Source organism: Eumetopias jubatus, unplaced genomic scaffold (assembly GCF_037043125.1).
Source record: "Eumetopias jubatus isolate StellerSeaLion01/CBP00866 unplaced genomic scaffold, mEumJub1_p1.0 scaffold_10, whole genome shotgun sequence".
Lineage (NCBI taxonomy): Eukaryota > Metazoa > Chordata > Mammalia > Carnivora > Otariidae > Eumetopias > Eumetopias jubatus.
Genome location: NW_028274816.1, coordinates 42,830,434 through 42,858,373, shown reverse-complemented (window position 1 = coordinate 42,858,373; position 27,940 = coordinate 42,830,434). Strand labels below are relative to the sequence as shown.

The following is a 27,940-nucleotide window of genomic DNA, read 5'->3' as shown; positions in this document are numbered from 1 at the left end:
CCCTGGAGTGATCTGGCACAATGTTAGCCCACCACTCACACATCGTTTCCATTCAACCTGCAGTCGGCCCCGGGAGGTGCCTCTTTCTTTTCAAGCACAAAGGGCCTGTATTTAACATGACATTAGCCCGCTGCAGTATTGAGTTAGCTATAAAAGAGATGATCCTGTGGACAGAATCACTATCCACCAGACAAATGATTAAATTTACAGCTTGATTGGTGTTGATCAATAGAAATGAAATGTGAACAACTAAATGTATCCGCAAGAAACAGCAACCGGAGGTGGTCTCCCCATGGGCATCACAGCTCCACACCGGGGGTCTCTGCACTCGTGGGGTCCTCCAAATGCACCTTCATTTCCTCTCACCCTTCAGGGGAATACAGCAGTGCCTTGCCGAATCAACGGAGATAGGCTGGACTGAGCCGCACTGGTGACTCCAAAGCTCAGTGGCTTCAAACAGCCCATGCTGCTGCATTTCCAGGGCTGGCCAGCAGAGGGGGCTCCGTGCACCATAGAAACTCAGGACCCAGGAGAGCTGAGTATTTAGTCTTGAAAATTGTCAGTCTTCCTATCAGAGGAAGAGAGGGCGTTGAAGGGCCCTGTACTAGCAGTCAAATGCCTGAGACTGGAAGTCATGTATACCCCTTCTGTTCACCACTCCCTGGTCAGAGCTGGTTACACGGCCCACCTGCCACAGAATGTGAGAAGATGAGGCATATCAAGCACAAACACACTTAAAAAAAAAAAAAAAAAAAAAACTGGCTAGATTAACAAATCCAGTGGGTTCAGGGCTATTTAATGCGTTCCTATCATGGAATGAATAACAGCCCCCACATCATGTCTATTTCTTTAAGTCATGTGGCACCTACCCAGGCACATGTATTTCAGAGGCTCAACGCTCTCTCTCCATGTATATAGAAAGACCATGAGCTGCCCCATCTTCTCCCAGAATTCCTTTCTCAAACTAGCAGTGAATCCAATAACAGCAAATACACCTGGATGTGAAATTGTCATTTCCACATGGGCAAACGCATTGCACAACTACTTTAAACCCAAACGGGAAAAGTGGTTCCCGATTTAAATTGCACTCTTTCCAGTGACCTTCTTCCCTTCTGAACCCAGGCTGGGGGCTCCTCTCGCTCCTGGCTCCGTGAGGTCCCCTGTGCCTCGTGAAGGCTGGGAAACACTCCTGTCTGCTCTGTGCAGCCTTGGCCAGGTTCCCTGGGCGGGCCTCCATGCTGGGCTGCATCCCGCCAAGTGTGCAGCTGGCGTCAAAGAACAGGAGGTCATGGCATTCGGGCTGGTTTAGGCTCCAGGGCTTAACATTCATACATGCCTGCAGAAAGGTTATTTCAAAGTTGTTTTTTATTCAACTGTTATCAGCAATATACAATACAGTTTATAAACAAGTGTCTGACCTTGTTTCCAATCTTTATTTAAAAATAAATATTATTGACAGTGAATTTTAATTATGATAAGATGTATCTTTTCTTAATCAAAATGTCTCAAAAGAAATAATTTACTTTAATAAAAAAAAGGAAAGCCCCCAAAGAAAAAAAGTAAATAAAAAATCCCTAAACACAATAATCTACTAAAAATATTTTGCTTTGTCAAAAAGGCTTTGACCCAACATTTTTACATAGTATCCTAAAGATAACTGCTCAACAGTTCGTGCAAAATGAAGACTTGGAGGAAAAGTTTAGAAAAGAAAAATACATTGAAGTAATCACTGATCCCATGCATACTGCATGGTCCAAATTCCATCTTATTTGGAAACTAGATGCATTATTTTAGGTGTTCTACGATTGTGTAACCTCCCCCAAAAATATGATTTATTTATTTTCCACGTGGACTTTGTCATGCTTCTCTCAGTCTCTGTGTGTCCGTTTGTAGCTGCAGGCCTCACACCAGGTCTGGGCAGGCTGTGCGGGGCCGCTGAGGTGCGCAGGATGGCTGTGGCCGTCAGTGCCCCACCAGCAGGCGTAGGAACTTATGCAGAGCTAGCAGGAGCAGGGACAGGAGTGGGTCTGTGGCAGAGCTAGGGCCAGTGCCTGCAGGGGACGAGAAAATGGGCATAGTGAACGCCTGATTCACGAGAACCTAGTGGCCACGAGCAGACCAGGGAGAAGCTCGGCACTCAGCTGATGCCTGGTGGTGCTTCCATACCACGATGGGGCATTTTGCTGTTTGTTATTTACAGACCACACGTTTTAGGAGCCTACTCTGGTCAGACACAAGGTACCCCCCTGGCCTGAAGCTGGGTGTCCTAGATTGTACTTCTCAAGTCCACGTTGTTATTCTAGCTAAATCAAAAGACAATATGCTCCCCCACCACTCCCCTCAATGTATACTGCGATATGCCCTCTGCATTTAAGCCCCAGCTTCCCCCCTCCTCCAGGGAGACCCCACGATTGCACACGACTCCAACCCCTCCAACCCCTGCCTGAACTGCACAGTTTAGTATTCACAAATGCTGTCTTAGGCATCCTGATGTTTCTGGGTCTTCTTTCCATGTACTGTCAGCGAAGCCCTTGGGGTCAAATGGGGAGGTCGGAAATCATAGGTTGGTGGAGGTGAGTGGGCTAGGTTCCTGGAAGAGTGACCCTTGCACTGTTCTAGTGGGACGTCACTTCCATCTGCTTCTCCAGTGCTGCCATTAACTTGGGCCCCTGGTCCACCACCGGAATGGTGCCGTGTGTCTTCATTCTGCCTTCCCTGGGCGGCCTGCCCTGGCTTCCAGCCCGTCTGTCATCAGGGCCTGCATCTCCTGGAAGGCCCCTGGTATAACCTGGGGAAGGCCTACCTGTGATCCCCAGGCTTCCCCTGGAAGGTGGGATGCTCTAGGGGTCCTGAAAAGAGCCAGTGTAGACATGCTGCCCAAACCCTGGGGACGTCACTGCTGTCTTGCTTAGGGTCGGGCTGTGTGGATGTCAAGTTTCTAGCCCTACCCTGCTCACTTGCACCCTCTGGAGGCCTCTCTCCTCCCTTCACTCCAGCCAGCCCGCTGGGCTGGAGCTCTGCGCCAGGTTGGAGGGAGGCAGGAGGCCCTTCCCTGGGCCAAGCAGGTGGTACCAGAGGCCGTGGCCAAGCAGGTGGTACAGGGGCGTGGCCAAGGAGATGGTACAGAGGGCGTGGCCAAGCAGGTGGTACAGAGTCGTGGTCAAGCAGGTGGTACAGAGGCGTGGCCAAGCAGGTGGTACAGGGGCGTGGCCAAGCAGGTGGTACAGGGGCGTGGCAAAGCAGGTGGTATGGAGGCCGTGGCCGCCACTACTTTGCTGCCCGCGGAGCTGCAACCAGGCAGGTTGGGTTTCTGGCCTCCCTGACCAGGTGGGGCCTGAGCCCATGACCTGCCCCTCTTCAGCTGGAAGAGCCAGTAATCTTCTATCCAAGGTGTTTCCCCCAGTCCCGAAGCCGTCTTGCTCTGGCAATCACTGTGTCCTGGGCCCGGTCTCCCTTTGTAGAAGGAGAGGGATGCATCGATGATCCAGGGGCCATCCCTGCGGCAGACTCCAGGATCCCATCTGCCCATTTTGGGAAACACGGGCTGTGTTCAAACATCTGAATGGAAAGGGGGTGGAGGCCGTCTGCGGTGCGCATCTCGCCCACCAGGACTTGTCTGCAAGCCCAGTCTGAGACCCCGCGGAGAAGCACTAGGACCGGAAAAATCCAGGTGTGCTAACCGTCCTCTTCAGACACTGGTCTTCCACACCGGTGTCACTGCTGGCTGTCCTTGCAGCCTGGCCGGGGCTGACATACGCAGCTGGCCATCCATCAGTGAGGAGGCCCAGGGTATGGGAGGCCCTCCAAAGACCCGGGTCCTCCTTTGCTGCTTTTCGCTGTCACACATCACTGGAAAGGAGGGTGGGTGTGGAGACGGACGTGCTGATGGATGGCCAGGTGCCTGGACTCAGGCGCACGGAAACTGGGGGTGTAGCTAGCAGAGAGCTGCCTCGTGGGCACCCGGGACACATGTGGCCGGACTGGGCCCATTGGCCTCCAGATCTCCTGGCTCAGATCTTTGTGCTCCTGCAAACCCTGACAGTCAGGCGGATGCAGGTGGGGCAGAAGCAGGCGCGTGAGGCATTGGAAAGCAGATGGATGTGTGCAGTGGAACACAGACCCGCAAGGCACGCAGGGGCAGGAGAAATGGCAATTGGGCTCATGGGCCAGGCAAGGTCAATGTGGCCCGTGGGACCGTGTGCCTAGGAGATGCGAGGAGGAGTTTTAATTTTCCCCTAAATACTGCTGACTGGCCTTTCCCAGTGTCACACAATCATCTACTCCCATTGCAAAGTTTTAAGATTGCACAAGACTTTCCGAAGACCCTGGAGCAAAACAATCAGCCTGCCACTCTATGCTGGGCCAGAGTGAGAGCAGCATGGGCTGGAGGACTGAGATGGTGGCTCCCAGAGGCCAGCGCCTAAGCAGGGCAGACGCCAGGGTCTGTGCTGTCTCTGCTGCTGGATGTCTGTGGGGGGGGGGGCACAGCCAGGGTTTGGCTCCTGGGTGACATGTCATCTGCTCCCTGGCCCAGGGTCACCATAGAGGGGGCCAAGGGAGGTGGTGTGGGGCAGTGGGCTGGCACCTGGAAGAGAGGCTTCCAAGCCAGCCTGCTGTGGGACCTGGGATAACACCCTGTACCTCTCTGGGTCTTGTGCCACACTCCATGAAGTGGGGATGTGCATATGCATGACTCCATACAGTTAACAGGTGCTTGGCATGTCCTACCAGGTTGGGGTGCAGATCAAGCAAGATCATAGCGGTAGGTTGCAAAATAGGCCACGATCTCCTTCCCTCATCTCTGCATTCCCAGCATTCACACCCTATGGTAGTGTCCACTGACACAGACTCTGGGCTTGGTCACATGACTTCCTTTGGCCAGTGAATATTATCAAGTGTGAGGCAAGCAAAGGCTTGAAACGTGCTGTACACTGAGGCTTGCCTTTCTTCTGTGCCCCTTGTAGCCTGTGAAAAAGTCTGGGCCAGCCTGCTGCAGGACAAAAGCCATGAGATGTGCCAGCTAGGCCTGTCTAGTCCAATCAGCCCTCAGTTGAAAGGGCAACTGTCCACAGAAGCATGAGTGAGCCCAGATAAGGCTGGTGGAGGGGTTGGCCCAACTGACCTGCAGGATCATGAGCTAAATGAATGGTTCTCACGTTACACCAAACCCACCAAATTTCTGAGTGCCCTGTTACACAATCATGGAAACAACAGCGCCTCAAACCCAGGCTGTTGCTTTGCAGATAGATCTTAGCGAAAAGGGTGACATAACTACTTTTCTGAAAAGTGTTGGAGAAAAAAGAATGTGGGGGGTTGTCCTTCTCTCAAGAGGAAAATTTTCCAAGATAGAAGAAGCAGGGCAAATGATCTCCCCAGCCATTTCTCACAAGACAGACGGAGATCCCCGGATTTTTGGTGGGAGAAGGACCTAGGGTTTGGAACGTCTTGCCAGTCTCTCACTGGATATCCAAACACACTCCTGGCTTCCCGAGTGAATCAGGGCAAGACTGACTTCCAGGCTGGCCCTGGAGGAAGAGGGCTCTTTCCACCAGAAAGGGGGGTTCAGGAGTCTGGTAGTCCAGCGTCCTCTCCCCAGGTGCTGACTCCTCAGGAGGGGACACTGATGGTGTGCTGTTGGGCCCCCTCAGCGGCTGCTGCCCCCACCCCTGTCTTCACTTTCCTGGAGTGAGCCAGGACGGCCTACTGTTGTCTGGGGCTCACCTTGACCCTCCAGGGCAGGGCCGGACTGGTGCCTTTGGCTCAGCTGAGGTAGGATCTCCTGTGCTGGCCTCTTATTAGGGAGCGTGGAGGTGGCTGTGTTCCAGGGGGCATGAGGCTGCTGTGTCCACTGGATGCTAATGGTCCTGTATCTATTTCCTCCCTTCCTAAGGAGTACCAGGAATAGCACTGGATCACGCAGAAGTTTATTTGTCATGATTAAGCTGGAAAATCAGGCTGGAAAATCAGAGGTGAGGGAAGTCCTCTGATGGAATAGTGGCTGATTCATTCTTTAATTTAACAAGTATCACTGTTTTGTTAATCATTCTTAAAGAAATAAAAGCTGCTTTTGCTCTGTGAATATTAACTTTTATCCTTGAGATGGTGAACGGGATAAGATGCCTGCTGGAGCCATTTAAGAGGCTCCCAAAGAACCCAGTGGGGGCACTGAGCCCCCATGGGCACAGCGAAGGCGCCAGCCAAGCAGCTTCTGACCGGGAAGTCTTCCGTTGACACGACAATGGCAGAATGCCAAAAGCCCTGTCAGAAAACAGCATGGGATCTCTGAGGCCATCAGAGGCCTCGGGATAAAAGTGAGGGAGGTTTTGCTTGAGTCATCCCCTGGGACCCTTGCCCTGTCCAAGCCGTCTGGAGGCTGAGCCCATGAGTCAGGATCCTAGTGGGGGAGGGCCTGCAGGGGAAGCAGCAGGACACCCCCACTGTGTCCCGGACTCCCATAGGCTTGGGAGCACGGAGGGGACGTCCCCCGCTCTGTGGGCATCAGGAGCATGGTGAGCTGCTCTCGGCTGGCCAGTGGGGATGGCTAGCCAGGGCAGCCACTGTCCTCCCTCCACATGCCCTGCTGGCCCTTCCCAGGTTCCCGGGCCGTGGGGGAGGGGGGAACTCCTGCCCTGACGTGGTCTGTAGCACCTGCCACACCAGCCACGTGCTGGAGATAGCTGCAGGCCTGCTGGCGGGCTGGTCCGGGTCAGGGCTTTGCAAACGATGCCCCTCAGAGTCCAGTGTTGCTCAGAGGCTGTTTTTGTTTTTGCGATAGAGTAAAAACTAAAATTTAGTTCGGGTTTGCAAAGAGTAAATACGATTCAGATACGTTTGAGGCCTGGCTCTACCTACAAAAACAGCTAACAGGCTGGTTCTGGCTCTCACGGGCTATGCTACGTTGGAGGTTCACTATGAGGGCTGACGGCACCGTGCTGGGCCTTCCCCCCTCCAGCGCTGCACTAGAATATTCACATGCTGACTACAGGTAGCCAGAGAACTGGCCCAGTCTCTACGGACAAGGCATTCCACCAGTGAGCTAGGGGATCCTAACGTCAGGGCTTGTGATGAGGGTCTTGAGGACGGTCCCCTCATCTACATCACCCAGAGCAAGGCCACGTGAATCTGTTCTGCAATTCATGCTGTCGTAACACATCTTTTATTTTTTATTTTTTTATTTTTTTTAACACATCTTTTAAATATAGGCTTCTTGGCTAGAGAGGCTAGGAAGCCAAGTGAGTGCCCTGGATGAGCCCTTTCAGCGCTGATGTCCAGTGTGGACCTTTCTTCCTTGGCTCTGCCTCAAAGTGAGAGAGGAGGGCTGGTCCCCAAGAGGCAGCAGTCTATGCGTGGCTGGTCTTTAAGGGCTGGCCTCGACCTCTACATAGCCATGGGACAGAGGGTTGTCTGGCTGCAGCAGCTGGGGATGGACTGGCCCTCACCCCTGTTCCCATCAGCGGCCCCGCTCCATCCCGGACCCATGGCAGAGGGCCAAGCCCCAGCTGAGGGAGACGGCTCCCTCTTAGAGCGTCCCAGGGCCAGGGTGCAAGAGGCTTCTGCCTGGGTTTTTAGGGGCTTCTGCCTGGGTTTTTAGGGGCTTGTGGAGTCGAGGAGAGGGCATGATGGAGCCACCCTGACCACAGTGGAGACGCCTATGACCCGGAAGCACCAAGCCAGAGCTGCGGGCATTTGTCATGATGGGCCCAGGGGGGCTGCCAGTTGCCTCCCTGGCCCTTCCCTCAGCCAGCCTTACTCGCCTCCACCACCCAGCCTGGCCCTCAGTGGCACCTGACTTTGCAGCCCCTGAACCAGCTCTGTGGCAGCCTCCAGGAGGCCCGGCCTTGGTCCTGCTGTGGTTGGTACACTGTTGTGTGAAGACAGGGACTGGCCCTCCCCGCCCTGACACTCCCGACTTGCCCAGGTACACCGGCACCCACGCCGCCGGGGCTCTCCGCCTCTCCTGGACGCTGCACTGAGCAGGCCAGGCAGCCTGGCCACAGCTGAGTGGGAAGACGCCACCTTGTAAGGAGGCTGCTTCCTTGGTTGGTGTTTTAATTAAAGCCTCTTCATGGATATTGATTCAAAGGGAGTAGCAAGGAATAACCGGGCACCAACAGAATTGGACAGAATTAATTTCTGCCATAAAATTAATGCGTGCTGGTAACTAGGGCAAAAACTAGGCGCAACCAGTGCTGCTGGGCTTTAAAGGAAACAGATGTTTGGAAGGAAAGCCAAGTGGGGGATGAAGAGGGGCAGGAGAGCAGACGGGATGGGGGTCCCTTGGTCCCATGGTGATCGCCCTGCTGCCTGGCCTGCTGGGGCCCCGGGTACGAAGACAAGCTGTCCTGGCAGCCTCAGAGCCCAGGCAGTGGGAGGAGCCCAGGCACTCCCTGGGGCGAATGGGGGCAGGGGCGGGTGTGGGACACTCGTTTTTAGCCCTTGCTCGCTGGGCCTTCTCTTCCGTGCCACGGCCCCCGTGACCTCCTAAAGCACCTTCCTGTCTCCATTACCACCTGTTGCTCACCTCCCTCCTTCAGACACCCCTGGAGAACTCTCTCTGTGGTACAGAACCTTGATAGGTCCCCTCTGCTGTAGGACAAAGAGCCACCGTCTCAGGGCCACAGCTGGGCTTCTCCGTGACACTGCCCGGCCCCCCGGCCAGCTGATCTGCTCTCCCGTCCACCGTTCCCTGTGGGCACGTGCAGTGGACCCTGGGCTCACCCTGCAGCACTCCTTTTTCCTTTGTCTAGTTCTGACCTGTACCTCAAGCCTGGAACCAGCGCTACCTCCTCCAGGAAGCCCTCCCTGAGCACCCTGGCACAGAGGCCTTGGGACAAATGTCTGTGTTGTTCATGTAGCTCTTTGTCTCCCTGCTCCTTCTCTCCCCGCTCCCACAAATGCCTTTCCTACAACATGTCCCACCTCGGTGGAAGCCCATGCAGCAGGGGACTGGCCTCAGACCTCCTCCTCTGCCTCCAGCAAGCAGCTCTGCCCCCAGGGGGGAATGGAGATCTGATGTGGGTGGGAGCGGATGACTGACACTGGGGAGCGGATGGCCAGGAGCAGACCCAGCCAAGCCTAAGCACACAGAGGCAAGCACCTTCTGAAAGCCGACCGCAAAGCTGGCTAGCCCTCGCTGGAGCAGGTGCCGTGCAGGTGTGGTTCAGTAGATACAGTCCTCATAATGGCAGGAGTTACCATTTTATCCCTGTTTTCCGGGGGAGCGGGGGTTGAATACTGAGATCCAGAGATGTGCAGGGAAGTACTCAAGGCCTAGGGTTGCCAGAGAAAATACAGGACACCAGCTCAGTTTGAATTTCAGGTAAACGATGAATACTTTTAAGTGCATGTATATCCCAAATACCGCATGGGACCTACTTATACTAAAATGCTATCATTTGTTTATCTGAAATTCGATTAACTGCATGTCCTATATTTTCATTTGCTAAATCTGGCCCTACCAAGGCCACGCTAAGATAAATAAATGGCAGAGCCCAGACTTACACCCAGACGGTCTGGCTACTGTCCACACACCTACCCACCGCCTGTACCACATCTCAGCACCTAAGAGCAGGAGCGCTCCTTCCCCCGATGCCCCGGCTTGACCCCAGCCCCAGGCTGCTTCCAAGGGAGACGGCGTGGGATGAGATGTTTTTCTGTATTTTAACCTTCATAATGGCTTCTTAATGTGGCCAACTTTGTTGTGAACTCCTTTCCAGGTTCCTAGTTCTTTTGAAATGAGACCTTGCCCCAAATGATCTTTTAATGGCATCACTTAATGAAAACGGTAAACTGGTCTTTCCGTGTGGTCAGGAGGCCGGTGTTGGCAGGGCCAGGGATAGCCCTGACCACAGTGAACATCAGGGTGTGCCCTGGGCAGAGGTGGTGGGGGCCTCTCTCAGTGCCGGGCCCAGGCCTCATGGGGGATCCCCCACTGCCCATCCAGATTCTCGGAGCTCTGAGGCTGCAGGGTGCTAACAGGCACATGATTCTGGGTTCTCAGTGCCAAGAGAATTCTCTCCTTTCACCCCCTCAGTGGACTTAGAAGAAGCCACTTTCCCCTCTCCCAGGTGAGACCCAGAGAGGTTAAATGGCTTCTTAAAGTTGTAGAGCTGGTAGGCGGTACAGGTATAGGAGTTAATCTCTAGTGACTCCCTGGTAGCTGTGAATGGAATCTAGGCTCCTTACCTGCTGGAGGCTCTTCCTGACCCCACTCAGGGATCCTTCTGCCTCACCTACTTCCACAACGCTTCAGGAGCCCCCAGCTCCAGCAGACTGGGGTACTGCATGGAGGCCACTCATGCTGTCCCCTTTACTAGCTGGCCCTGCCCCGTCTCCTCTGGCTGCCTACAGTTCACTCCCCTCCCCCAGCCCAGCCCAACCCAGAGGCCCTTACAAGGTGACCTCCAAGACAGTTCTCATTTCCCTCTGCTGCACTGCTCTTGGCCCAGCCTTGCCTGGTCCCTCCACCCTCCCTCTCAGCATATCCACTCTCCTGGCAGGGCGGCAATGTTCCTGACTCCCCACATCCACTAACCCCAATCAGCCAGGCACCTGCCCAGCCAGGGGCCACTGTGCCCTTTTTTCAAATGCAAAGTACACATCACACCGCGAGCCCCCCAGGGGCTCCATCCCAGCTTGAAGATCCTTTAACTCCTCACCTGACCCCACCCCAGACCACCTTGCTTCACACCTGCCTTCCAGCCCCATCAGCTTCCACACTGCTCACACTGGGCCTGCCTTTTCGCCTAAATGGCTCCTCTGCGCCCCCAGGTCTCCCTAAGACACTGCATCCACCCTGACTCCAGCTGGAGGCTCCCTACATCCTACGGACCTGAGAGCAAGTTCTGATTCTTCCCAGCTGCTCTTGGGTGGCCGTGGGAGATTTTACCTTTTGACTCCTGTCTCCCAGCACCCTGCCTGCACCTTGCAGTGCTCATAAAATATTTGTTGAATGAATGAATAGAAGTCTTTCTTAGTCTAAGCACCCATGATGCACCAGACATCCACCAGATGCTTCACATTCGGAATCTCATTTTTCATCTTCAAACACAAGCCGGTGCTGGAGGCCGACCGCTATGACACTGATCTGACCTTTCAACTGCCCAAGTGTACGCACATCTCTGTCCAACTTTTCCTCAAACTAATTTCACCATCTCACATTCATTTGCCCTCTATTCTAATTTCTTCATTAAATTTTTTTTTGTTCTATTACGTTACATGCAGCTTTGTAAGCCACTTCAGATTCTTCCCTTAGAAGGTGGCATATATATATATATATATATATATATATATATATATATATGTAATTTGTATATGCTATATAACTTGTGTGTTTTTGTATGATATATATATGTAAATATCTGGACTATATCAGTTGCTTTTTAAATCTTCTAAAGCAGTAGAACCCCCTTTTTAAGCTAATTGCTGCATGGAACCCTGATATTTCAAATCATGAGAAAAACCAGACAGCTCTGTTGAAGCTGGGGGTAGGGCTGGGGCTCAGGGTTCCAAGGAACATAGTTTGGGAATCATTCACCAGAGGCTTTCCTGGACTCTGTCCAGATCTGAAACACACAGACCTGAGGATGCTGGGGTGCTAGTGTGCCTACTACACCGATAGGGAAGGGAGGACCTACCAGGGCTTCAAAGGAGTCCTTGCCCCTCTTCAGGGCATCCCAGCCCCATCTAAATCCCTCATGTCCCCTCCACTGCCTTTGTGTCCCTTGACACAGAGTGTGCCCCAGATCCCCCAGGTCAGGCAAACGTCAGGCACTCGATGCCCTCTCCGTGAAGGCTGTTCAGTGTGGGTGCAGGCCTCAGCCTCCTTGCCCGGCTCAGTGGAGTGGGGCCTGGTCATGAAGAGAGGCCGGAGGGCCAGCGAAGAAGGGCTGGAGGTCCCCTGAGCCCAGCACCGCCAGGTCACAGCAACAAACCTTTCCTCTAGGTTCTGCCCTGACCATGCCCAGATATTTCTTTCTGTTTCACATTGAGGACTTTTCTTTAGAAATACAATTTAACTGAAAAGGTTAACACATTTTAATTGCCCAGGGATAGTGCTCTGAAAATTCTATAACATGTGCTCATTAAATAGCACAGAGGAGCTGCCCAGGATATGCCACGCATTAAAATATGACTCTGTAGACTAGAATGCATTATGAATTACTGCCGTGTGTATTTTTTGTTACATTAGTCTTTAATGCGAATACACTTATTCATTTGCCCACCTGGAGATTTGACTTTTTAGATGCTTGAGAAAACGTATGCCCATTAACTTTTACATGGACAATAACCATCAGGTCTTGGTCAGGCTGCATTCACCAGAGTGCCCAGTATCCAGCAGATGGAAATGTCCCCCGCTCCCGTCCTTTACCGGGAAGTGATGGTGGTGCCTTATGAAGGCTGAGGTTTTAGGGGAGCTGGAGCAGGCTGGGGGCTAGCTGTGTCTACTTGCCCCGCCCATTCTTACTGTGGCCTGGGGACGGCAGACAGAAACAAGGGCTCGCAAGGAATTCTGGGCCAAGCCAGTTTGTACCATGCCACCTCCTATGACCTTTCTGCTGGAAGATATGGACTAACTATGCTGTGTCAGGTATGGGTAATGCCAACCCTGGGCATGTCTGCAACCCCAACTGCATTCATTCTGTAAGACCCAACATGTACCCCACACGTACCCATCTTCCCATTCCTGTTTCATCCATGTCTCCACTCATCCTTCCTTCTATCCCCCATTCACCCACCCATTCACCCATTCACATCCCTCCTTCCACCCAACCTCACCTCCACTCACCCTTCCATCCACCCACACCTCCACTCATCCTTCCACCCAACCTCACCTCCACTCATCCTTCCATCCACCCACACCTCCACTCATCCTCCTATCCATCCTCACCTCCACTCACCCTTCCATCCACCCACACTTCCACTCATCCTTCCATCCACCCACACCTCCACTCATCCTCCTATCCATCCTCACCTCCACTCACCCTTCCATCCACCCACACCTCCACTCATCCTTCCACCCAACCTCACCTCCACTCATCCTTCCATCCACCCACACCTCCACTCATCCTTCCATCCACCCACACCTCCACTCATCCTCCTATCCATCCTCACCTCCACTCATCCTTCCATCCACCCACACCTCCACTCACCCTTCCATCCACCCACACCTCCACTCATCCTTCCACCCAACCTCACCTCCACTCATCCTTCCATCCATCCTCACCTCCACTCATCCTTCCACCCAACCTCACCTCCACTCATCCTTCCATCCACCCACACCTCCACTCATCCTCCTATCCATCCTCACCTCCACTCATCCTTCCATCCACCCACACCTCCACTCATCCTCCTATCCATCCTCACCTCCACTCATCCTTCCATCCATCCTCACCTCCACTCATCCTTCCACCCAACCTCACCTCCACTCATCCTTCCATCCACCCACACCTCCACTCATCCTTCCATCCATCCTCACCTCCACTCATCCTTCCACCCAACCTCACCTCCACTCATCCTTCCATCCACCCACACCTCCACTCATCCTTCCATCCACCCACACTTCCACTCATCCTTCCACCCAACCTCACCTCCACTCATCCTTCCACCCAACCTCACCTCCACTCATCCTTCCATCCACCCACACCTCCACTCATCCTTCCATCCACCCACACTTCCACTCATCCTTCCATCCACCCACACTTCCACTCATCCTTCCACCCAACCTCACCTCCACTCATCCTTCCATCCACCCACACCTCCACTCCTCCTTCCATCCATCCTCACATCCACTCATCCTTCCATCCATTCATCCACACGTCCATTTGTCTTTCCATCTGTCTACCCGTCCACACATCCACTCGTCCTTCCTTCCACTCATCCCCTACCTTCTCATCCATACATTCACATCCTTCCCTTCAATCAGCCACCAGCTTGTTTTTCCACCCATCCACCAATCCCACCACCTATCCATCCAAACAGGTAGTCTAAGACCCATCATCTCTCAGCTGGATCACTGTCTCTAAAGTGGTTTCTCCACATCCACTCTGTCCCCACCTCTCCAACCTCCACACTGCAGCCAGAATGTCAGTTCCAAAAACATCATGCCCTATCACCCACTTGCTCCCCATGCTGTTGCCCTTAGGACAGAGCCAAAACTCCCATCCCTATCATAAGGTCTTATGGAGTCTGAGCTCTGAACTACTCTTTACTTAAATTTTCCTCTGTTCCCTTTCTTGTTTTGCTGCCCCAACCATAGTAATTTTTTGTCAGGCCTTTGTATTCCCCTGTTCCCTCTGGCCACAGGATCTTTGCACATGCTGTACCCTCTTCCTGGAAGCCCTACCTACTCACTTTACCCTCTCTCTTTACTCTTAACCATCTTTCAGATTATGGCTCAAGCATCACTCCCTCAGGGACCCTTCCCTGACTGAGTCAAGTCCCTCTATTTTTAGCTCCTGTAGCCCATGGGTCTCTCATTTAGAGTAACCAGCCATAGCTGCAAATTTCCACTTGCCATGTGACTATTTGACCAATGTCTGTTTCTCCCTCTGTCAGACTCTGAGGACCTTGCATGTGTCCTCAAGGTCTAGCACAGTTCCTGTACATAAAAGATGTTCAATGGACATTCATTGAATGAACAAGTGAATGAATGAATGAACTAGTGCCAGGCCCAGTGAACATGGAATAGGGAGGATAAAGACCTGAGAAAGAACTGGGCTTGCCTCCCTGGGGCATCAGCCTGGACGGGGTACTCAGCCAGGCACTGACTCCATGACAGGGAAGGAAGTGTTGGGAGCCCTGAGACAGCAGTGGAGGCCTTCTGGGTGCTCAGAGTGGATGAGACCCCTTTGGCTACAGGGTCAACAAAGCTTTCCTCCCTTCTGTGAAGTGAACTCTACCGTTCCCACTTTTTCTGAGCCCTTTTGTGCGCCACCCCCCCCCCCCCCCCCCGCCATGAGCTGAGCCATGAATTCATTCTCAGAGTACTTCTTGCTTGGTCTGACCACCACTATGAGACTGTGAGCTCCTCCTTGAGGTAGGGGCTGGGTCAACCTGATGCTCTGGGCAGCCCCCTGCCCCTTGGCTCTGGCCAGACCAGATATAGTTGGCCAAGAGCCCCAGCTCAGAATGAGCCATGACATGATGTCAGCTCTCCCTCCTTCCAGTTTATTAAAGATCCTTCATCTGATCCAAGTGGCATTTCTGTGAGAATCAATTGTAATAAAAGGTGCTATAAGGGGACTCACATTGTAGCTGGGCTTTCCTGGCTAAAGAAAATGGACTTCCTCCTGAGGAGAGCTGATGGGCAGGGGGCCAGGGATGAGCAGAGTGAGGGGCTCTCTGTCTTTGGCGACAGAAATTAAGAGTGGGTGGGCCTCCTTTTGGGTGAGCCTGCCTGGGCTCTCTGTGCCGGGTGGGAGGCAGGCTCCCACGGGGCAGGGAGGGGTGTGGCTGGGCAAGAGGGGCCTTGGCCTTCCAGCCCTGCAAGCAGTCCGCTCAGGTTCCCAGCATCTCCCCATGGTGGTCTTTGTCCTACCTTCTCCCCACTGGTTCTTGGGGGCCAAGCAACACCTTTATTGGTAGTCATCAGGCTCAGTGAGCCACAGCGAGGGCATCTGGATAGAGTGTGAACAAGAGAAGCAGCGGCAGGTGCTTGTGTGGAATAGCCAGTGCAGGCCCAAGCCTGCGACAGTGGTCCCAAGCCCCATCCCTCCACAGGTGCCTCCCTGCGGTTCTACCTCGAGTGGTAAGAGTACCAGAAAGGGAGATGTGGGGCACCTCCTCCCCAGTCCAGGCCTGCTCTGGAGGCTCTTTGGCTACTTGACTGTCACCGAGGGGGTCGTTCCTTCTGCTCCCTTCTCCCGTGGAGGGACCCTTGTCTAGGGCTGCAAACACCAGGCTCTTCTCAGAATTTGGCTCTCCAGGCACCAGAGGGCCCGCCTCCTCCCATCACGATGGCCTCCCTGTTGACAGCAGCCTACACAACAGTGAAGCAAGACCTGGCATAACACAGGTGCACAGTGCGGCCTACAGGCAGGTGCGCACGCATGGTGGTGTGGCTTCAGGGTGGAATGCGAGAAGCCATGGGGAGCTTGTCCTTGCTTACCAAGGAGCTCCTAACTCATAGAAAACGGCCACAGCCAGGCCAGGATAAGGATGTGGTGTCCTCCCCATTTCCTACCCTTCCCCCGGAAAAGGCACTTAGAGAAAAAGGACAAAAATAGCAACCCACTGAAGGCAATCTGAAGGCACTTTGCAATTTGAAGGTACTTTCTGTTCTGAAGCTCCTCAGCTTCCTTCCATCACCTTTAGCTCCATGACGCTCATAGCATGTGCAGAGGGAGGCATGTCGTCGAGTGAGGGCTCAGATTGGAACACCACGAAATGATCCTGGACAGTCAATGCCGTTTGCCCAAGTAATGCAGATAATAAAAGCCAGCATCTACTGAGCATTTTCTAGGTGCCAGGCCCCGTGCTAAGCTCAGCTCTTTCTGTGGATTATCTCCGCTGATGCTGGTATGGTTACGGGCACCATCCAGATGAGCACAAATGTGCAAGTCACACATGGGGCGCATGGATCAGGATTTGAATCCAAGCAGTGGACTCATGCGGAAAATGGGAAGCTTATGGAGGTTAAGGAGGATAAGGCACAGGCTGTGATATCTTGGTGGTCGGGGCTCTGTAGGTAGGGCCCAGAAATGGGGAGAGTGTGGTGGCACCCAGCCCTGGCTTGCTTATGAGCCATCTCGCTGAACAGTTAAGGAACATTCAAAATGTCAGGAGGAAGCATGAAATGTCTGGGAAAGGTGGCGAGGAAAACTTCCTCCTGAATTGTTCTTGGCCTCTTTCGGGGTTGTGCTTTGTCTCTTCCACCATAATGGGCTGCTCCCAAGAGAAGGGACCAGGCCACCTCCCCTGGGCTCGCCCTTACTGGGCGCCAGGTGTCCAGCTGGGTGCACTCAGACAGCGCCCTGTTTATAGTTGGCCTCCGCAGACATCAGGGGTCTATTCCTCAGGGCAGCCCTTCTGGCCAGGTGGTCGCTTCTGAGCTGGACAGAGCAGAGCCCCCAGGGGTGGCTAGCTGGGTGGGATGACAGGTGGGGAAGAAGCTTTTGAAATGTCCACTTTGGCTCTATCTTGTACAGACAGAGGCCCCCAAACATCCGCTTGAACCAGAAACACCAGAAGTCAGTCTGCAGTAGCTTTGATGTTTCAGTCCAGGGAGTGGTAATGTGGAACACAACAACCTATAATTTCCAGAAACAGCCTCCCCTGGGACTGCCAACTGGCCTGCCTCTCCAGGGCCATCTCATGGAAGGCACAGGTCTCACACTCTCGCTGGCTGCTGAGGGGCCCCTCCCATAGCCTAGCTTCTCGGTAGCAGCTAAACCCAGAGGAGGCCGAATTGCTTAAATCATTTTAGTATTTATAGCACACCATCCCCAAGAGCAGCAAGGCCATGACAAGCAGGCTAATTTCCCCAGAAGCCCCACCGCAGGGAAGCTTTGTCACCCTTCAAGGACCAGGTAGGGATCAGCAGTTACAGGGGCTGGGCCTGTTTGCTGGTCATCCTAAACTTTCCTGCAGCCCTTACATAAGACAAAGGGAAGCTTCTCATGCTTCGGATAGGAGTTTCTGAGAGATGACTGGTAACAGTCAGCAAAGCAAGGGGGAATAGAAAAGATAATACTTTTTTTGCCTCCTGTGCTGCAAAGATGTGTTCAAACCAAGCCAGCATCTCCCATAAAGTTCAGGGGTTTAGACCACAGCCAAGCCCTTGCCTCTGTCCACATGGGGCAGAACTAATCAATATCATATTACAAAAGCACTTGACCTCATTTATCCCCACAGATGCTTGGGGAATCCTTAATATTCAGAGCTTTAAAAATGCGCACCTGGCATATTTAATGAGAAGCTCCTTGGTGGGTTTGGCTCCCAGTGACATTTAGAAAGGCCAGCTCTCCGCTTTTCCCGTGGGAGCTGCCACCCCAGCTGAGGAAGGGGTCTTTGCCCTGGGGAGGGGACTGTGTGATGAAGGGAGGCAGGAGGAGTTATGCAGAACAGCAAAAAGGAGGGAAACCTGTGATATGTGTGTGTGGCACATAATCAGTGCTCAGTAAAAGGCAAGTATTATCTATCATCATTGCAATCCACAGGGTAGCTGTTTTGTCCTTAATTTGGGGTCTCCTTTATGCGGAGAGAATGGCCACGCCATGAGCTGGTTAACCACTCAGTGGTGGACGAAGGTTGTTCCATCTGGTGTGACTTTCTCAATTCATGTGGCACAGGATGGGGAGGTAGGCAAGTCTTCCAGCAGCTTTCCCAGGACTGACTTAAGCAGGAGGACAAAGCCCTAGGTGCCTCTTCATGTCAGAAATTGCACACTGCCTATAGGAAGCCTCCTCCGATTGCCTTAGCTGGATGAGGGCTACCCCCTCTTGGGACTCCCACTGACACAGACAGCTTTGTGGTGGAGATCGAAGGGCGCCCCTGACACTCTTGAGCTGGGTCCACGGCTGCCATTGCCGGTTCGTGCTCATGGCAGTCACGTGACTGGCCAATGAGGAGGGGGACGCTATGCAGCCAATACTCACACATGTTTGCTGCTGTCAGGGATGATGCAGGCATCTCTCACCAGCTGTGAGGCTCAGCCGTTTTCTCTATGAAATCCTTTAATTTTCTCTTTCAGGATGCTCAGGGAGCCTCGCCCTCTCTTCTCTGGGACAAATTTTGCCAGATTTATTTTCTCCTTAATTATGATCTTTGTGTCACATCAGAGCTTGAGAGAGGAGTGGATTGTTTATTGAAGGTAATTGTTTTGGGGGTCCTCATGGGTCCGGGGAGATTGGGAACACCAGGTGACTGTCGTCTGGCCCTGCTGGCCTAGGTGGAGATTTTCCCAGCTCCGTGGACACTCTCCCAGGTCACATTGGCACTGCTTCCACCAGCTTAGGGGCACCCACCTGGGGCAGGGGCTGAGAGTGAGTGTCTTCACCTTGTCCACAGCCCCCTTCTGGCATGGTTTACGGTTGCTATGGCGACACCCAAGGATGCTCCCCCCCCACCCCCCTGTGGCTCCCAGCAGTAAGAGCCTCTTGAAAGCCGGCACACCCATGGCCTTGACTGTCTCTCTTTCATTAGTAATTGAAATATTGAGAGCCAGAACCCCGTGTGAGCCCCGGGCGGCAGTTTGCCACATCAGCTGGCTCTCTGTAGGGGCCAGGGCGCCTCTCCTTGGGGCCGGAGCCTTGAGGCTAATTAGAGGTTCACATGCCACAGATCTGATCCCCAGGTCCCTGCAGAGGGGAACCTCTTGCCAACACACAAGCCATTCAGTTGCAAACTGTATTCTTCTGAGGCTGCACTTGGCATCACTGCGGCGCCGGCGCCTTTCCTGATTAGAAGGGTTTGTCTGGAAGATACTCTGTTTTCTTTCTCTCTCTCTCTTTTTTCTAGAAATGGCAATCAGCAACAAAGTGTTCATAAAAAACAGGTCAGCGTTCAGATTAATTAGGAGCCAGATTTACGAGAACGTGGCTAAGAAGGGGCTTGGTCTCCTGCACCAGCTCCGCTGTGCTAATCCAGCCCATGTTCTTTTTAGCACAAATATCAAAATGTCTCTTGACAAATGAGACGTGAAATGAATGAGTTTTGCACATAAACTTTTAGTGCAAATGTGTATTTGGCTGTGTTGGGCACCTATGGGGCACAGGAAGGGTTTTCTGGCCTGGCTGGGCAGTAGCTAAAGGGTAGAGATTCAAGTCGGTACCCCCCCTCGGCCCCCCGCCCCTTTCCTGGCATTACCAAAGTAGCTTGCTTGAAAAATGGAGGAACACAGTGTTGTCTGGGACTTCTTCTGACTTTCTTCCAGGAGCAGTTGCTTAACCGGTGATTATCTGGGGAGGTGGGCTGGGATCACCCCTGAAGCTGCCATTCTGAAACAGCCAGAGTGTCCACTTGATCCAGGCCTGGAATGGCCTTTTTAACTAGAAACTCAGCTTTGGGTTTGTCTTGGAGTTGGGGTGGGGTAGAATCCATCTTCCTCCCTCTGAGAGTTGGGTTATTCCCTTTACGCCCCCCAGATCCTCCATCCACCTTTCTCCATTCCGCTCTGAGCCCCTGGACACTGGTGCCCCTCGGCTGCATCAGCCGGTGTCCTAGCCTGAGGCTGTCGGGAGGGTTTGGTCAGTGGGAGGCCCGGGCAGGAACTGGAGGGCAGGAGGAACGTGAGGCCCTTGCTGGGCCATTCTACCAAGGCTCCACTCCATCTGGCTAGCCCCTCTGGGTTATACTAATTGCTCCCCCTTTGCCCCTTCAGGCCAGGGGTGCTAATGGTTCCCACTGCTCCTGGCCCTGCGACTGGCACTTGTCCTTTGTTGGCTGCCCTTTGCCCTGTCCACACCTTCAAAAACTACTCTCGTCGCCTCTCCCTGGTCACCCTGTTTGAAGGTGCCATTTGCTTTGCCAGCACCCTGGCTGATAAGCTCTGTCAACACCCCGTGCTTGTTAACCAGGTGGCAGCAGTCCTTGTTGGTCCCCTGTCCTCTAGGCTGCTGAGAACTGTGAGCAGGGGAGGCCAAGCCTGAGGTCACGGTCTCAAGCTCCCTGTCCAGCTCACGCTGCTGGCGGCTCTGGGCAATTGGCTGGCCTGCTGCATCCCAGGGAGGCTCAGCAGGACTGCGCACTGCGCAACAACATAACCCTGCAGAAAGGTGGTCAATGCCTAGCACCCAAAACACCATCCTCAGGCTTTGTCCCACCGGCAGCCGCAAACTCGGGTGGCCTTGGGTGGTGGGCAGGACAGGACACATAGGACAGTATGGGTCCCCTCCTTGGGATCAAGGCCATTTGGCTGTTTATGGATTAGAAGTCAGCGCATACAATTCGCCATGCCCACAGTGGGACACAGGGCTACCCACAGCACCGTGACTCTCCCAAGACCTTCTCTTGGAGATGGGAAGATGCAGGCTTTCTGGTCTTTTGGCAGAGGGTCCACCTTCTGGCCTTCCAAATGGGAGCTGGAAAGAAACTTGGGGTTCTTTCTGAGATGTGTCTACATGGTTCCTGGCCTGCTTAGGAGCTGGCAACGGTTTTGGGGTGACAGAGACATTAAGGGCCACCATACCCCCTTGCTGGTGGCACTGCCCTATCAGCCCTGATGGGAGCCCAGCTGGCTGGGTTTTCTGGAGGGAAATGTGCACTACAAGCCACTCCATGGGAGGGCAGAGGAGCCCCCAGCCTGGGCTATGTTGGCATTAAAATGCTGCCCTGTGGCTGGCAAGTGCCCAAGGCCCCACCTGCTGGGAGGTCCTGGGCACTAAGCCATCAGAACTGAATTGACATGAGGACCTCTAGATCTTCCTGAAAGGGCACTGTTTGTGCCACCCTCCACAGAGGGGTCCCTGTTGTGGGGATGAGTTACCCTGGAGCCCCTTGTGGCCAGCCCAGAGACTGGATATCTGACCAGCCATGCCAGGCACAGTCAGATCAGCCTTGGTTGGGCTCAGGGTGTCAAGGTTCTAGCCAGGAGGAGAGGGAGATTCCAGCAGGAATGAGCTTGTGGCCTTGGTCTCATTAATACCTTTTGTGAACACTACCAAGTTCATTCTCAAAGATCTCTTTCATATGATGCTTCCTTGATCAAAGCCTTTAACGGTTCCCGTTGGATCCACTTGGCATTCAAGGCCCTCAGCAGCTTGGCCTCCAAATGCCAACCATTCAGCTTTATCTCCCCGATCCCCTCTTCTCTGGCCAGAGCAGGTAATGGTCACGGTGATAATAATGAACATTTACATAGAAATTTCCACACTGAGCTCCCTCTGAGGTCAGGGATTCCCATTCTATTTTACAGATGAGGACATACTTTCAGAGATGTTAGGCCACTTGCTTAAGCCATACAGCCAATAAGTACTGGAAGCACAACTCACATCCGGCCCTGCCTTCTGAATCCTCTGCTTGGCCATTCTACTCACGGTCTGTGGAACATCCCAGAGGAATGTTCCAGCCTGAGACACTTGCTGGGGCCCAAGGGCATGGAGCAGGTTTTTTTTTCCCACCAATCCAATTAAGCCAATCGCTCTACAAGTCAATAAACACTTTTCCAGTACACCTGTGAACTAGACGGAGATGGCTAACTCCCCCCAAGATTTATGCTCCCCTTGTGCTGAGAAGAGATGAGACATGAGGTCGGAAAGCAGCTGCCTAGCCGAGGGCTACGTTTTCCAGCCTGCCTTGCATCTTTGTTGCACCACGTGACTGAGTTCTGGCTAAAAGGTGAGGGTAGAAGTAATCTTTACCACCTGTAGGCTTGGGTCTTAAACTCTTGCCTTGCCCTTGTCTACACCAGCTTTCCTCTGAGAGAATTCACCCCTACGAAAATGATTTCAGTGGCCATTCTCTCAGTCTCCCAAGAACGATGCAAACTTAGAATCATTCCAAATGTACAAGATAGAAGTCAATTCATTATATACAACATATGCCTTAGAGCACTAGGCTTGCTTTTCTCAGGGAACTGGATTGAGAAGGGTTGCTTCCGCTCACTCCGGTCTGCTGGCTGTATGTTAATGCCCGGAGTGACCACGGAAGCCACTTGTTGAAGATGGGAGAGTGTATGTCAGCCTGGGTCCCTGAATGAGTTCGTGGCACAGAACCTCTCCCTTCCCCACCCCACCCCTCCCCCACTCCGGAGCAGGATGAGATGTGAACCAGAAATAATACATCTGAACTGTGTTAACCACTGGCATTTCCGGGCTTATTTGTCACAGCAGCTAGTGTCATCTTACACTCATACAAGGGATAGAAAATTCCAAGTCAGGTGGGGAAGGCCGGGGCTGTTTGGGGAGAGGCCCTCCACAGGTCTCAGCTTGCCCACCTTCTCCCACAGCCTGGGGGAAAGTCTTCTGGGGGGCTGTGTGGAGCCTAAGACCCAGCCAAGACCCAGAAGCCTGAGCGGCACAGAGAGGCCCCCAAAGGGCGGTGGAGCCGAACGAGAAACAACTGAACTGACACAAAGACAGACGGATAGGGTCTCAACTGTCGGAAGGCTTCAGAACCAGCCAGGGAGACAGGCTGGCATGCCTGTCACCGCTGATTCAGCAGGAGAGCCCAGGAGCCTGCATCCTTAACAAGCTCTATGCTGGTGGTGAGTGGCCTGCACTTTGAGAAGCATGAGCTTAGGGCATGGCAGCCTGCTCCATCCCACAGGGACATTTATATGCCACTGTCAAGGAACCCAGCTGTCTGGTGCTGCAAAGCCAGGAGAGACGCTCTCTCTGGGACTGTGCACCAAACAAGTCTGGGGGCGGGGTTCAGAAAGGGAGTCACTGGCTTAAAATCAGACACAGGGAGAGATGGCTGGAGTTGGGCCCATCTCTGATGTCCACCTTTGAGTGGGCAGAGGAAGTGGGGGATGCCTTGGGGAGGGACACTCCCTGCAGTAGGCCTTTCTACCCTCCATAAACCCCCACTACTGCCAAGCAGCCCCTCCTGCCCCAGAGCTGCCTGCCTTGGCAGTCAGTCTGTTTTCCTTTCTGCTCTCTGACTTCCCTCTCCCGGCCCCCCTCCCATCTTCCCCAGCCCTTTCAGCTCCCTAGGAAAGCAGGTCTTAACCTCTGGGTGCCCTCCTAGCAATGACAAGGCTCTATCCTCACTCCGCCATTCTCCAAAAGGGCCCAAAGGGGATTATTTATAGCAGAGCCTGTGCCTAGGCCCAATCGGGATTTAGCCAAAGAGCAGAGGCTACACAGCCAGGCCTACCCACCCACGTAGCCTTGGACAAAGTTTGTCTGTTCGATCAGTCAGTCAGTCAGCATCCAGACGCTCACTGCCTGAGTTGTAACCACCTCCTCCCACTCCGGGGGCTCACGTCCTACGGGCTTCAGGAGAAAAGAGTCCAGTTCTCCAAACTTAAGAGAGGGCTCCCCACACTGCAGCCGCGGGTGTACCGGGAGATCAGGCAGGGCGGCCCCACCCCCCTCATAAATACACGTCTTAAATGCTTCTGAGCGACCAGCAATAAACAGCAAACAGCAGGAAGCGCGCGAGCCCAAATGAGGCTTCGGAAGACTTGCCCCAGGCGCATCCAAGTGAACTACCAACCACCAGGCAAACGCAAAGGCCAGAGCCGGGCCGCCCCTCTGGCCAGAACCGCCCCCGGCCCCGCCCGGCCCCCGGCCCCGGCCGCAGCCCCGTCCGCAGCCCCCATGCAAGCGCGCCCCCTCTCGGCACCCGCCCTTACCTGAGCCGTGCCTCTGGCGAAGAAGGACCGCCTGGCCCAGTGGCGGCGACGCTGACGAAGCAGCCGCCGAGGCCGCGACGGTGGTAGTAGCTGCGTGGGCCGCAGAGGCAGCTGCCGCCTCGGGGCCTCCAGGACCTGGGGCGGCGGAGGGGCGCCCCGGAGCCGGGCTTTTGTCGGAGGTGGCGCGGCCCGCGGCGCCGGTGGCACCCACGTTGTTGGCGTTGGCGGCGCTGGCCGGGCCGTGGCGACGCGGACCGCTGCTCTGAATGTGGGACACGGCCTCGGCGGCCTGCATGTTGGGCGGCGCAAAGCGCGAGAGCACGCGCAGCAGCGCCTGGGCCTTGTGCTCCTGCGTGTCGTCGGCGCTGTAGTCCGACACGCGGCATTCGTACACGCCCTCGTCCTGCCGCCGCACGGCCGACAGCCGCAGTCGGTGCGAGATGTCATTGCCCTGGACGCGCACGGTCTGCAAGAGAGCGGGGGCCGGGGTCAGAGGCCCGGGTGCGCGGGCCTGCGCTCTCTGCCCGCACGATGCAGCCGCGCCCACCTCTGCCTCTGCGCCCTCATGCCGCAGCACCCCAACACCTCTCGGACGCAGGTTGGCCCCTGGCGACTCAGTTTTTCTTTCATTCCGTGTCTCCCCTGTGGCATGGGGCTCCCAACCCTGATTGGACCCTGGATGGACCTACCCTCTGCGTCCCCTGCGTCCCCCATTTCAAGTGAATGCATCATGTTGCATCCCCTGGCCAAGCTATGCTTCTGTCCAACAGACCTGCAGAACCTAACCTTCCTTCCTTCCTTGTGCACCTTGCAGAAGTCCAGGCTCGGCCTCCTGTAGCTAACCGCCCGCGTCTTTGCCGCCCGGCCTTAAGCCCAGCCCCCCACATCTACTCCCACCAACGTTCCTTTCTTTACTCTGGAATCCGGAGAGACTGGGTAGTGCCTGAAGGACAGCCACTCTGCTCGCAAGAGTACACATCAATACCTGCCCCCAGCCCCCCCCACCCCAGCCCTTCACAGCTAACCCTCCGCCCTCCCGCGGGGGCAGGCCACGCTGACGCTGCTGCTGGGCTCCCTGGGCTCAGCTACTTCTGAGTCCGCCTCAGCCTGAAGCTCCCTACAAGCGCGCCTCCCCGGCGGCCTGGAGGACACGCTGACACGCCACCGGTTTGGGGCCCTCACCTCGGAACCGAGCGCACGATGAGGCCCCAGTGGTCTCCAGGCCCTGATATTTCCACGCTCCAGCTAGGAGAACTTGGGCGCATTTCCTCCTTGAGTTACAGATCCCAAGACCCCGGCCCCTCGCAGCCCCCCCAACCCCCACCCCACACCTTCCCCCACAACGAGCCCACAGAACCCGGCCCTGGGACCCGAAATCCAGGCGGAGGAGAGGGCTGCGGTGGAGGGCGCCACCTGGGCGCTCCGGTGTGTGTGTGTCGCGCGGGGTCGGTGGGCGGGGAGGCCCACCAGTCGGCGAACCGGTCACGGCCAGCGCGAGGAGCGGCGCGCTCCAGTTGCTGGGAGACAAGCCAGCAGAGGAGACGCAAGCCGATGCGCAGGGGCCTGAACGCGCCGGCCGGGCGAAGGAGAGTTTTACAGGTGAGCGCCGCTCGGAAGAGGGAAATTCAGGCCTGGGACCCCTGATTTACACAAAAGCGAACCCGATTCCGCTAGCGGCGACAGATGGCGCCCCGACATGCCAAGCAGCCTACAACGCAAGGCTGCGAGCACGGCCCTACATCGCGCGGCCGCTGAGCCTTTCTAAAAAGAAGGAAAATGTGGGGCGCGAAGCGGCCAGAAGGGGTCTCCCGCGGCCCGTGCTGGGCTCCACACTTACGCTGATTTTAGTTGCATCCTTATTTGTTACCTAAAATGCAAAGAGGGAGAGAGACACATTAGGCTCTCGGCCTTCAGGCTCCGGGAACTCAGATGCGCCTCCGGCAAGGGGACTCTGCGGGCGGGCTAGGACTCGAAACCTCTCTGGATGTGGCCCGGCTGAAGTCTCGAAGGACATCAGGATTTCCTGGAGTTTTTTACCCGGAAGGAAGCAGGGCTTGGAGCTAGCATGGTGCCTGGCCAAGGAGGGGCTGCCCTAGCACACCTGCCGGCCACAGAGGAAAGGCTGGATTGTCACCAGGGTGGGAAGAAAGGCTCGTCTCGTCTCCCTCCCCCGGAGCATCCTCATTCCCTGCCGTGTTTCTCTAAACCCCGTGGAAAGCTGGATGGAGGGGCCGGTGTATCTGGACAGGACGCAGAGGGAGACGTGAGCAGTAACTCTGGGTGGGACCCTGGGTAGAGGGTAGGTGTGTATGTGTGTGTGTTAAGAGTGTATGGGAGAGACTGGTGTAAGAGGCAGACAGACAGTGGGGGCCTTCCCTTCGATCTGGTGGGGGTTGGAGGTGCACTGCGGGCCTCTGGAACCCAGCCCAGAGGAGCTTAACTCCTTGGTCCTGTGCCCTGGGGACCTCGGAGTAGCAGAAGGCAAGGAAAGTCTGGCCCTACTAAGTGGTCTCCCTTGACCACCCAGCACCCATCTGACTCTGGGGCCGGCAGCCAGCAAGCAAGAGCAGGCGAACTGGATGAGGTGTTGCTTTGTAGGGGCCAGGCGGCAGTCCCGGAGGTTTTAAAGGAAAGAAGAGGGGAGGAATTACCAGGATTTGTGCTGCTGTTGAAGATGTTGTGGGAATGGGGACTGTGGGAGATGGGCTGCTCCACAGGGCGGCGCCCTGCCTTCCTTGCCCGGCTTATCCCAGCCGCCCCGGCCTGAGCCCGGTGAGCGCCGGCGCCGCGTGGGCGGCGGGTTACCTTGCTCCGGGCGCCCGGCACGCTGAGCGCCAGCTCGTGCAGCAGCTCCCGGGGCGGCTCCTTGAGGTACCACCACTGAATCTCCAGCGAATACGAGGTGGCTCCGCTAGCCCGGAACGCGCAGGGCATTTCGATGTCGTCTCCCTCCCGTACTGTCACATCTTTGGGGACTTCGGTAAATGTAGCTGGGGGCGGGGAAGAGAGAGGCGTGACCAACTGTGGGGCGGGGGCCTGGGGCAACCCTAGGCAAGACGGGGCATCCCCAGCTCGCTGGCCTTGTGCTTGCCACCCCAGAGCCGCAAGCGTGGCCCAGGCGCTAGCAAAGTTCGATCGAACAGCTGCCCGGCCCCAGCAGAGACCGGCTACCGCTGCAGGCTGCTTCCCTCCGGATCGGGCGGGGCAGCAGGGGCGGCTTAGGCTTCTTACCCCGCGCCCAGCCGCACTGCCAGAGCCAGGCTGGGGCGCGCCAACTCCCGCGCCCCGAAAGCCACCTCTCCGCCGGAGCACCTGTCCGGCTTCAAATGACCCCGGCGCGGGCTCTGCCGCGGCGGCGACCCTTCGCTTCTCTCCTCCCCCTACCCCTCTGGGCCCGGGCTGCACACCGGGATTGCTGGAGACCGTGAAGCCTTCCCCTTCTCTTCCTCCTCCGGCTCCTTGGCGACAGGGACAGGGTGGCTCTGGCGGCCCCGGCAAGGACCCCCCGAGCCCCCCGCAGCAACAAAGTTCCCGCGCTCACCGTCGGCCACGAAGAGCAGCAGGGCGTGCAGCAGCAGCGGCGGCAGGTATCCGAGGGCGCCGAGCCGGTTCCGCTGTTCCATCTCCCGCGGGGGGCGCGGCGGCGGCAGGGGCTCGGGCGCGGAGAGGCAGCGGTGGCGGCAGCGTGGGCTCGGATCCGGC

At 55.3% G+C, this 27,940-nt stretch overlaps 1 protein-coding gene across 1 annotated transcript; it reads right to left on the bottom strand.

The window, feature by feature from the left end:
* Window positions 1–1,962: 1,962 nt before the first annotated feature.
* Window positions 1,963–27,861, bottom strand: VSTM2B (V-set and transmembrane domain containing 2B). The gene is made up of 5 exons (XM_028123502.1): window positions 27,780–27,861; window positions 27,044–27,228; window positions 26,076–26,105; window positions 24,239–24,704; window positions 1,963–2,051 (listed from the first exon to the last, which is right to left on the bottom strand). The coding sequence occupies exons 1-5, from the start codon at window positions 27,859–27,861 to the stop codon at window positions 1,963–1,965; spliced, it is 852 nt and encodes a 283-aa protein (XP_027979303.1).
* Between the last annotated feature and the right edge of the window lie 79 nt (window positions 27,862–27,940).